Source organism: Pollicipes pollicipes, unplaced genomic scaffold (genome assembly GCF_011947565.3).
Source record: "Pollicipes pollicipes isolate AB1234 unplaced genomic scaffold, Ppol_2.1 Scaffold_5724;HRSCAF=6776_pilon_pilon_pilon, whole genome shotgun sequence".
NCBI lineage: Eukaryota > Metazoa > Arthropoda > Thecostraca > Pollicipedomorpha > Pollicipedidae > Pollicipes > Pollicipes pollicipes.
The window spans coordinates 43,428,961-43,440,375 of NW_023596746.1; the positions used below are offsets into that span (position 1 = coordinate 43,428,961).

The window sequence follows — 11,415 nt, forward strand, 5'->3', positions numbered from 1 at the left end:
CTTACAATCACGTACTTTCTTACCATTCCCATGCCATTCCATATATTCTTTATTGCTTGCTATTTACACATCATTCCGTGCCTCTTCTTTTTTGCTTGTAATGAGGTTGTTGATCGATATTGGCACATATTTATCCGTCGATGCTGTCTCTCGCCTTCCGGCATGTTCTGCGGCTTTTGGCGAGACAGGTACAGATTCAGAATCGGTCGGATGGTGGAGATGACAGCGCGGATACAATTGTCCGCTAGTGTTTCATCCCTGAAATAGGCAGGTTTTTGCTGTCGGTGGTTGCACTGGCGGTATATTGTTTGGAGGTATATTTCAACAGTGTCTACGTAAGAGTCAGCGCACAGTGGTGTGCATGTGCTTGGGAAACCTACGAGTTCCTTGCACCTCTAGGTCTATGGTAGTAGGCTGGTTACTGCATGCGCCTTCACTGACTGTGTGCTCCCTCATTTGTGCGTTGGAGACTCACGAAATAGCAACCCCAAACTTGGAGAATTTAACGGAGGTGCCCCGCAATGCTCGCTAGTCTCTGGCAGCGGCTCTCTCACACAGAAAGGCCCCTGACAGCGCTGGAAAAAAAATTGAAAGGCCCACGAAAATTTTCCAACACGAGTTTCTGTGAGGGGGGGGGGGGGTAGCCAGGGGTATCACCTGCGACGTAATCAGTCGGGCCATTTGGGTTTGACACGCTGAATAAAAGTTATTGCTACAAGCTGGTATATGCATAAATTTAACGTCCAGAAATCACACAAGATGAAAACACCAAGGGCAGATGGCCTGGGATTCATTTCTGGATGAAACCAAGCTTAGTTTTTAACAACATATATCCAATAACGCGAACACAAGGAACGCTCATGCGCGAACATTCCCTTCTTTAGGCCTTGCAAACGCTTCCCTCAAACAGTGACACAGTGAGTGCACCAGTGAGTTACGTCAGCGGTATCCACGCTGCTGAGATGAAGGCCTGCGGGTAGGAGTGGCGTGCTGATGTTGACCGCAGCGGGTGTGCGGCAGGCGGCGCAGACGCGGCAGACACCTGTCCGGCTCAGCGGAGGTGCTCACCTCGGCGGACGGCAGCAGCGCCGACAGCAGGTCAGGGGGGGGGGGGGCACTCTGAGAGGCGAGGGGGAGAGCGCATGGCCTCGCACTGGCAGAGCATGGCGTGGTGTTAGTTATGGCTCACGAGCCACGCTTCTCTCATCCGTGGTCATCGCAGTGTTGGAGATGGCAGTCAGTGCAGGAAGATCCTCCCCCGCAAACCCTCGCACTTAACCTGTGGCTGTCTGGCCGGTGTTCAGTATCGCGCTGATGTCGGGTCGCATACAACCGGCGAGCAATAGCTGGCCGAGTCCTGTGTTACCGAGCCTGCGTTCGCATTTCCCACCAGTTCTGCTAATTGTGCGTGATAGAGGCTCGTCCCCGTGGCCGTCGGAGCCTCTCAGTGAGCCTGCCATTTGTGTTATCCCTCAGGGAAGGCTGGTTGAGAAGGTCCAGCAGCTACGATGACCTGGGATCGCTCTCGGACCTGGGCCCACGGAGGAGCTCGTCGTTTCGGAGCCGACGCCGCTCCCAGCGCCTCACATAGTAAGGCCGAGTCCGAGGCTCTCCGATCCACTTGCTGCCTACTAAGCTAAATGTCTGAAACAATATTTTGCCGATCAAAGGTCGAAATGAATTCCGCTGGTACAAGTGCTCACGCTGACTAACGTTGTGTGACCACCGTATCTTTTCAACGGCTCGGTTCAGGAAACATGTGGCTGCTGCTGGACTTTTCATTCCATTTAATCATTATATCACCCTACATTTCACTTGTTTGCGTATCGCAGGAGAAGCATGTCGACTCCATGGCCACGTGGGCTAGTTTGCCAGGGCATGGATCACGCGCGCGGACCGCGGACATTGGTTTCAAACTGATTTCACGATAAGACAGTATTGATAGCCCTATTCCCCGTAGAAGATATAGGAGAATGGAGAGATATATGTGATATTTCGGCTACATGCCTTTATCGGGTCGTTCCTATAAAGGTATGCAGCCGAAATATCACATCTCTCCATTACCTGAATATTCTACGAGGAGTAAGGTTATCAACACTGTGTTATATATGTGCATAGCGTTCCTCGCAAATGCACTTAACCACTTAAGTAATTTTACAACAGGTTCCGATGACCACCGTCAGGGGCGACCTAAACGTCAGTGACCTAAGCGTCAGTGACCCGAGCGTTTGTGACCCGAGCGTCTGTGACCGGAGCGTCTGTGACCCCCAGTGTCTGTGACCTGACCGTTTGTGACCCGAGCGTCTGTGACCCGTCCGCCTGTGACCGGAGGGTTTGTCGGTAGCGCGATCCGCGGCCGTGACTCCATCATGGAGTCTGATGACGAGTACGACGACGTGCGACTACCGTCGCTGGGGACCCGGCCGCCGGGACGGAGGCCCTCCCTGCACAACGGCCTGGCAACACGTGAGATCGCCATGCCTACTCTCGTCAGTGACCTAGGGCCGACTGATGCACGTTGACACCAACGCACGCGCAAAAACGAACACGTGAAAAAGCACTCTGTTGGTACGCTGCTGATGCCTTGTCGGCTGCCACGGCGCTCTGTTGCAGTGCCCTCTATCGGCGACCGGCGGACGGCCCGTCGAAGCAGCGTACGGCCCAGCTCCGAGGGCGGCGCCTCGGTCATCAGCTTCTCACTGATGCGCTGAAGCTGAACACAATCACCAGCTTCTGACGCTCCGAGGGCGGCGCCTCGATCATCAGCTTCTCACTGATGCGCGGAAGCTGAACACAATCACCAGATCTTGACGCTTCAAGGGTGGCGCTTACATCATCAGCTTTTCCTGATGCGCTGAAGCTGAACACCATCACCAGCTCGTGACGAGCCTCACGCCGTCCCCCGCGGCGCCGGATGCGACGAGCGCCACTGTTGGCTTTTCCCTGATCCCTGATGCCGACGAGCATCGCCAGCCGTACCGGAAGTCCCCGGCATCGCAGTCGGAACGTCGTGATACGCTGAAGCCCAGCGTCGGTTTGTCAAGCTCCGTTGTGCTGCGCTTACCGGTGTTGGCCGAACCCCAGACAGAGTGAAGATGGTGTGACAGTAAGGGCAGGTCGGGCACCGCGGAGGTGATCTCCTCTGGTAGGGGCGTCGTTAAAGGGTCTTGATTGGGGCCCCGGAAAACTCGACATGGTGACTGGTTACCCGATCAGAATGGATGGGTCATTATAGTCTGGTAGCCGCTGGCTGGGCGTTGTCGGCGTGTGTCAGTGTGTCCGTTTCTATCGTCTCGACCCCATCCTAGGCTCCAGATCATCACAGTATTAAGGAAATCAATGTACACGAGGCGGAGGTGCCGGGCGCGAAGGAAGAGCAGTAGCAAATGTTGGGGTCTGGAATGGCAGTTGATTGTTCCTTGTGTCAGTTATGGCCGCCGTACGTTCAAGAAATAACTATGGACGGCGGTGATGATTTTAGCAGTTACGCTAATCAATGTGCTGTTTGTATTGTCATGCTCGCTGTCTTGATATCGTAATCGTAAAAAGGCAGCACTTAGTTTCATGGTTCCAGTGCTAAGACGCAATCACAATGGTAGTATCTTAAATTACAGAAATTGCCCTTTCTTAAAATGTATTACATTCCTTAAACGCACAGAAAATACGATACACTCGCCTTATTGCTTTTGCACCCTTTTAACAGTTTTCCCTTGATGTTGCAATATTTCTGTAAAATGGCGGCCAAAGCGTAGAGGGTACGTGCGCTGTAGGATATTTATATCACGACAGTGCTTGATTTCATGCGGTATCGAGCACAGACGAGCGGATAGATTAAAGTTTATAGGTGCTCTGATTTTGTAAACAAACAAAAAATCACGCTTTTAAGCTAGTTTTACGCTCATTCAGGGCCATGCAAAATTACAGGCATGTTCGGTGCTGTTGATCCGATCACAGATTGATCTGAGATAGGGACAGGGGTGTCCACCTCCATACTGGTCGAAATTGCAACTTGTTATGCATGTCACATGTATTTTGCTCGTTTTTTCTGTTGGTCCCTTGCAAGCTCTGCCCATGGGTGACTCGGTATCATATCGCCATTCTGATCATACAGCGCGTGCTGGTTGTCCACAACATGCAAACTATTCGTGAGCCATCGTTTTGGGACTAGCTCTTTATTTGCGTGCTTATTTCTAAGCAAGTGCACACACTGGGGCATGACCAACCAAATTATCCAAGTATATCCTGTCCAGGCTGGTTCGCTGATGTTTACAAGAGTAGTTGTTTCAGTGCCTGTTGTTTGCCTCGGGGAGAAGCGTGCTATTCCCTGGCGTATGTGGTCATTGACATATTGCAATTCCGCTGTGATACAAATGGTTTGATGACTTGCTGACTAAGACCGGTTTATCGCCATAGCTGATCATGCGTGCAATATATTTGGTGAGGCACATTCTATATGTTTTGGACTTCTGCCAGAACAGCGCAATGATCATGCATATGCAAACACGAACGCACACTCAGACGGCGCATGCCATTTCCCTCCACTGTTCACTCTCGGGGCTCTCCCTCCCCAGGCGTTTCAGTAGTCCACCATACTTATTGAAAGCTGCATAATTAATTTTTTATTCCGCCGTTGAGGAGACGATCCGGGTCGTCGCGACTCATATCTGTTCAGAATCTCAACTTGTCTATCGTCGAAATGTTACGTAGTCGACATACCATGACTTGCTGGCACTCTGCAACACCGCATCGCGCTGTGGTCGGCAGGGCGAACGGCAAACGGCACCGCCGATGCTTGCGCGATCTTTCGGCGAGAAGTTTGATCAAAATCAATGTACAATGCCTGCACACCGTATTGGAACGCAACACGACATGAGCCCGCCAATATATGCTTCTCCACATCAGCAGACGCAGCCGATTCTGTGACCACGCCAGTGTTACAATTATTTGCGCGCATGCGCATGTTCACGGGACGCGACGAGTCCTGAAAAGCGTTTGATTCGGACCAGAAAATTCAGCATACGTCAACGAATATCGTTTCCCCAAAAGCATGCCAAAATGAGCAAAAAGACCGACCTGACAACAAACCGGTCTTTTGATAAAGGCACAACAATGGTAGCTGGCAATGCACTGTCTACGAAATGCGTCTAAGCCCGTGATAAACTCTGCACCTAACACAAAACAGAACGTTATAACACGTTCTCAGCTTGAACTGATGGAAATCACAGACATCGCTTTCCGCAGCACGCACCACTCAAAAAGGAAACAGAGCTTGAGCGGGCACCGCCTCACGAGCGAGTCATGCGGTCATCTCCGCCCTGGAAGATAGGCGGATCCTGGGGGGGGGGGGGGGGGGCACGGGGCCATGGCCCCCCAAAACCTCTGAGTGTGTTTTGCCCCCCGCAAAAAAAGCATTCCCAGGACTTCAAAAAAGTTTCGTCTACTTGCCGTCCGTTTTATATTTAACTGTTTTAACTGTTTTGTTTTAACTTCTGTTTAAGGTTCAAAACCATTTCGGTGCTTTTTTCGGTTTCGAATGGTGTCCCTACTAGGTAATCGCGAGAAACACCATGCACTGGACCTCGGATCCCACACCAGCCAGCTGGCGACGAACAGTTGCCCCCCCCCCCCCAAAAAAAACAACTCCAGCCTAGATCCGCCCCTGCTGGAAGAGGTGTTCGGAGCGCGCGGCACACCGGACGCGTTCAGATCGACTGCTGCTCAGTTCGACCGCGAGTAGTCAGCCGCCTTTGGAACGGTCCCGGAAATCGACGTCACAATGTCGCCCGCAGCCAGATCGACGGCTTCAGCGAACGGAGCTCCAAAACCGTGAAGCTAGTATGAAAAGCAAGAGAAGACGGGAGCCACGCTAGCGCGACGCCCCACTCTGAGATTTACACACGTCGAACATCACCTGCTGAGTCCAGCGGAGATTTTACAGTCAAAAGATGCCGCCTAGAGAAGAAATAACTCAGGCAGAACCAGGCCGTCCCACGCCCGCTTAAAGGGAATGCTTCACATTTACCGATATTGAAGCAAGGTCAGATATCATGGAACAGGCTGATTGTTATTGTACTAAGTAGTAAAGGCTACCATAGACAACGCAATTTCTCTGTTTAGTAAATGTGCCGCTGGATGCGTCATTGTTTAAATACGTCACCGTATCTTGCAAAACATTGATAACCAGTTGACGGGTGCCGTCTGGCAATCGTGCTCACGAACGCCACTCAAGAATGACTCTATTGTCCGCGCTGGGCTTGATCACCACATGGAATATTAACTGGCACGATTTGAATGACGTTATGACGCCATGAATGTCAAGGTGACTCTCAGATACTCTCCCAAATAACTCCCCCCATCTTTGCGGCCTTTAAGCTCAGGACACAGAGGCCTTTAGGTCTTAAAAAGAGCACGACCGTAAGCTGCATCAAAACGCCTTCAATATGACTATTTCAGTTCAAAATCCCACGCAAATGTGGAACACTTCCCTTAAGCGTCAAAACGCCCTGAAGTCATACTGCGACCGACGTGCGACGGACCCGTCGCCGCTCACCCTCGGTCAGCCGATCCGGGCCCAGCAGCCGCAACGCCACGGAGAACCACGGCCAGATACTATCCGAGCAGACACCGGCGCGGTCTACCGCCGAGACCACTGGCACCTGCGCAGCCTGAGCTCGTCTCCGGCCTGCCTGGAAGGCCGCTGACGCCTGCGCAGCCTGAGCTCGTCTCCAGCCCGCCTGGAAGGCCGCTGGCACCTGCGCAGCCTGAGCTCTTCTCCAGCCTGCCTGGAAGGCCGCTGGCACTTGCGCAGCCTGAGCTCTTCTCCAGCCTGCCTGGGAGACCGCTGGCACCTGCGCACCCTGAGCTCGTCTCCGGCCCGCCTGGAAGGCCGCTGGCGCCTGCGCAGCCTGAGCTCGTGTCCAGCCTGCCTGGAAGACCGCTGGCAGGCACCTGCGCCTCAGCTCGCCTCCGGCCTGCCTGGAAGGCCGCTGGCACCTGCGCAGCCTGAGCTCGTCTCCAGCCTGCCTGGAAGGCCGCTGGCACCTGCGCAGACTGAGCTCGTCTCCAGCCTGCCTGGAAGGCCGCTGGCACCTGCGCAGACTGAGCTAGTCTCCAGCCCGCCTGAAAGGCGACGCGCCGGTGCCGTGCGCCGCCCAAGCCGCGTTCCACCGTCACCGGAGCGTCACGAGCCGCACCTGACCGAGCAGCGACCGGCCCCACCTCCAGATGTGGTCAAGCCATCAGGCACGCAGGACCGACACCCGTGCGAGCTTGTGTTTGTGCCTTGTGGCTTGTATGCCAGAGAGGATGTCACGCTATAACTTGCTCTGGCCATCTTAGCTGGTCGATCGGCTTCAGCCATTCGCCGCCAAATTCTCGGTGTCTGCCACGCGACGGAGCGTGCAAAATAAACAGGGCGCCAGACGACACGTCTGGGATACTTAATAAGTACCTAAACTGAGAACAAAAGACAAGAGCACGCTATAACAATGTCGCTGATCCAGCCGCCGACGCCACCCAATCCTGGCACTGACATCACTTCGCTGTACCTAAACTGAGAACAGAAGACAAGAGCACGCTCTAACAATGCCGCTCATCCAGCCGCTGACGCCACCCGTTCTTGGCACTGACACCACTCACTTCTCCACGGACCACCATCATGTGCCGCAGTGACGTATGTGACTTCCGCCCCCGCCTCGCGTCACTGGACGTCGCTCGGTGGCCCATCCGACGGTCGCGTCCACTGCTGCTCCTCCCGGTAGGCCCAGAGCGTGCCTGCGCCGCGCGCGCGGTACACTGTCCGGTAGAAGAAGTCAAAGAAGAAGAGCAGGTCATCCACCTCGCCGTCGTACGCGCCCTGCTGGCTCTCCAGCAGCTCGCGCAGGAAGTAGTAGACGGCTTCCACGGTTGCCAGGTGGGTGCGTGGCTTGCCGCGCTGGTACCGCCAGAAGCGCGTGTGGTGCGCGCGCAGATGGACGGCGCGCAGGCCGCGTAGCCGCTCGTCGCTGGTGAGACGCCGGCACTGGTTCCACGTACAGTCAAGGAAGAGGGCGCGGCGGATGGGGCGGCGCGCAGCGGCAAACGCGGCGCAGGCGTCAGCCACGCTGCCAGCTGACTCGCTCGGGAACACCAGCACGGTCTGCGGCCGACCGGGAGAGGTCAGGTGTCAACCGGTGGGGCACGAAAGCAGACAGGCCAATAGAGACAGAGTACGATCTGCGCACTTAGTGGGTAAGACGCCCATCAGATAAACCTGACACCAGCGTGACTCCAGCTGCACCGCTGAGCCCGTGCTGACATGTGTACAAACGTCGTCAAACCAATATTGTTTACAAATGATAGGACTGGGTACCACAGGTCACTCTGCCAGTGAACAGATGTAGCGAGCTAAGTAGCCTGGGGTCACCCCGTCCGGCAGCGCCGCCGGTCCGTTCGCTTCACCTCCTCCGGGTCGTAAGTGCCCACGTCCGGGTACGTGCGCAGAATGACGTCATCTGGCGCCAGCACAGCGGCGTGGACGGCCGTGCTCTTGCCGTCTGTCTCGCTTGGGTGTTTAATGATCTCCACTGTCAGTGGCAGCTGGAGAAGAGGCACACACTTTAGCATTATGCCTGTTGGCAACACAGAGCTTTCAGATCACAGGTATGAAGCACTTGTGTCAATGTCATAACAGAAGGCACCCTATCCAGAAAAATGTCATCAAATGAACATCACATTTTTACTGAAACATGCCTGGCTGGAAATAAGTGATCACTGGCTGGCAGTCATACTTCCACTGAGGCTGCAGTTCACCACTTGACTGGGGTTTGCTGATTGGCTCATAGGAATTTTATGGTTAGGGTTCCACTTCAACACTCACTGACTTACCTGAACATGAGGGATGTGCCCCATAAGTGCCTCAACAGGTACAAGGCAGTTATAGCAAAAGTACATCCTTGATTTGCTGCACTTGGGGCATGGTGATCTCACTAATACCTTGTCTAACACATCTGTAGAGCTAATCTTGAAATCCTTAAATGGCTCTGATGGCTGCATAGCTGCCATGCTACAACCACTCATGGGCTACCTTTTGCCAGAAATGCTTGCAAGGTGCTGCCTGCAAGTATAGCATACCTTAATAACAGTTGTATAAAGCCACATGGATTTACATTCACATAACAGCTCACAGATAAGCTTCAATCTAAAAATGAATACCCAATGTTTTCATACACATATAGCCTTAGATGGTGATTTATCTGGACTCTGATAACTGCAGCACCTACATACAAAGTTTGTTGCTGAAAAGTCAGAGGATAGTACTGAAAGGTAGCTATCAACATTCTCACTTCAAGTACCAACTTTAGGCCACAGGCCTATGACAAGTTGGGATTTATTCAACACTCAAAATGACAAAATATAATACCAAAACAGCATAAAACAAGCGTGTCAGCTGGAACATATCAGACCAGCAACAATTGTTGTCACATCCGTGAGGAGCAAGCAATTATCTTTTGTATTTTCTGTGACAGCCAATGAACAAACATTTCCACCTTTTGCCACTATCTGACCTTGATACATTAGCATTGTCTATTTAGTGTGCAAGACATGATTGGCACCTTGTGATCACAATCATTTTAGTTTTTACATAAGATCATACAATCCTGATGTTTTCTGCACATTATTAGCATTGTGTGCTGTAAAATAAGTATGCATAGCAAAGTGATTACAGCAAGAGAACAATGTTGCTGATTTATTTACATTGTTGGTACCTATTGTGTGCTTTAAGGTAACTACAGCAAGGGCAAGTGAAGAGAAACTGCAGAGGAAAGCACTTGTATAGGTAAAGGCAAGCCAAGCAGGGGAGGAAGAAGCAGTCTGCTCTTGAGGAATTAAGGACCCAGAGGGTACCTTCCAGGCCCCCAAAATGTTTATACATTTACATTGAATGAATACCTTTTGCACTTAAGCAACTGAAATGTGTCAGTAATGGCCTAGTCTTTTCTTGAGGTTCTAAAAGCATCTAATATTAACATTGGCCCATGTTGGTATCAAAAAGAGGTGTGTGCATCTATCAAAGTGGGAGCTGAGCTGAGGACTGAGCAGCCTAACCTAATCATATATGGTGTTATTAACATACTTAGCCCTCTTTATCCTGATAAACAACAGTTTTCACTTCTAACTTTGAGGGAATAATCTTTGATTTGTGCAACATAGTAGTGATGATAAAATAGCTCAAATATATCAATATAATAAAGCTTGAAGGTTTGTGTGATATCACTTCTTTACACATTTATGACACATTCCAGAAATAGACATGACAAGCCAAAACCAGGGTAAGGAGCCCTAAAAAATGATAATAACGCCTGAAATGTTCTCCATGTTAAGCATTAGACCACATAAGCAAAGCCAACGAACAAAACTGCAGGCCCCTCGGCACGCAAGACTGTTCTGAAAAAGCGTCCTTAGATACAGGTATCCTCATCCTAGCATCCTTACATCCCTTAGATACACATGCCTGCCTACGTGCCTTGCGGTCCGGTAGCCGCTCGCACCGACTTCAGCCCACGGACGTGGAGCTATGGCGTGCTCACATACCCCATATACCGAACGGATCGTTACATGCGGTAGTTGTGCGAAATCCAATCCCACGTTTCGTAACTATTCCTTTATTGAAACGTGTGCGCAAGTTATACTTGAACATAGAGATTCCATATTTTGAATTGCAATGTCAACACATCCCCGACAATATTTAGTACGAATCCACGTCCGTCAAGTTGGCACCCAACACGTCCTAGAGCCTGGTTAGTACGGATGATTGCTAAGAGGGGCACTGTGTTTAGCACCGATTCGCGCTAAAACTGGCGGAGTTTACCACGCGTAGATACAAAGCAATGCAGTCCAGTAACCCAAGACCCAACAGAGGAAACGAGGCTATTTAGAGGTGAACCCCGTGAATTTCTTTTCGTTCTATGGGAGTGGAAAACCTTCACCACTTTGGCATCCCAATTTTCATTTGATTGCGAATTGCTTCTAGAACGCAGCCGGTCGGTTGGTGGTCAGTGAAGAGCATGGCAAAGCGGTTAGGAAACGTGCGCCGGGAAACATTTGCACCCAATTTACAAAACAGCGTTTTCTACCGGATGAGTATGCTATTGATATATCCTGGACTATAGGCCTTCGGGTATATCGTCTTGCGGGTAGTGCTGATGAAATATGGTTCTTGGGCTGCAATGGTTTGTGGTAGGCACGGGTTTGGCTCAAATGTCTTGAGTTAGCTAAAGACTGGCCCACAGAGTTTAGGATCTGATTCAGGTCTTGACTCATTTCTATTCTTTTTTCATTTGACTTAGTTCAGATGCAATTCTTGCATGGAATCATTCGACTCATAACTCATGAGATTGTAAAAGGTAAATGACAGTGCGTATACACCCTCCGAAA

The 11,415-nt window shown here is 51.5% G+C and overlaps 2 protein-coding genes across 3 annotated transcripts in view; one reads left to right on the plus strand and one right to left on the minus strand.

Moving 5' to 3' along the window:
* The window catches only part of LOC119103089 (kinesin-like protein KIF19), a gene marked incomplete in the record, with an annotated part of 63,855 nt that extends 58,522 nt beyond the window's left edge, over positions 1 to 5,333 (plus strand). Inside the window, 4 exon segments of the mRNA XM_037226537.1 lie at positions 1,021 to 1,098; positions 1,477 to 1,590; positions 2,345 to 2,466; positions 2,614 to 5,333. Of these exon segments, the coding sequence (XP_037082432.1) occupies positions 1,021 to 1,098; positions 1,477 to 1,590; positions 2,345 to 2,466; positions 2,614 to 2,711 (412 nt within the window).
* A 1,630-nt stretch (positions 5,334 to 6,963) lies between these two features.
* On the minus strand, positions 6,964 to 10,740 carry LOC119103729 (tRNA-uridine aminocarboxypropyltransferase 1). 2 transcript variants are annotated; one of them, XM_037227362.1, is made up of 4 exons: positions 10,573 to 10,740; positions 8,866 to 9,094; positions 8,440 to 8,577; positions 6,964 to 8,137 (listed from the first exon to the last, which is right to left on the minus strand). In XM_037227362.1, the coding sequence occupies exons 2-4, from the start codon at positions 9,055 to 9,057 to the stop codon at positions 7,700 to 7,702; spliced, it is 768 nt and encodes a 255-aa protein (XP_037083257.1). In that variant the 5' UTR covers positions 9,058 to 9,094; positions 10,573 to 10,740; the 3' UTR covers positions 6,964 to 7,699. The 2 variants fall into 2 exon arrangements, with proteins under 2 accessions (XP_037083257.1, XP_037083256.1); XM_037227361.1 differs by having other exon boundaries at positions 10,505 to 10,739.
* Positions 10,741 to 11,415: the final 675 nt, after the last annotated feature.

What these genes read in the sequence shown, in the direction of transcription:
- LOC119103729 (XM_037227362.1), bottom strand. Translation starts at nt 9,057, where the DNA reads ATGAGTGGTTGTAGCATGGCAGCTATGCAGCCATCAGAGCCATTTAAG. An exon ending in GGCACATCCCTCATGTTCAG is followed by an intron (nt 8,578 to 8,865) that starts GTAAGTCAGTGA and finishes CCTCTTCTCCAG; the next exon opens with CTGCCACTGACAGTGGAGAT. An exon ending in GCACTTACGACCCGGAGGAG is followed by an intron (nt 8,138 to 8,439) that starts GTGAAGCGAACG and finishes GGTCGGCCGCAG; the next exon opens with ACCGTGCTGGTGTTCCCGAG.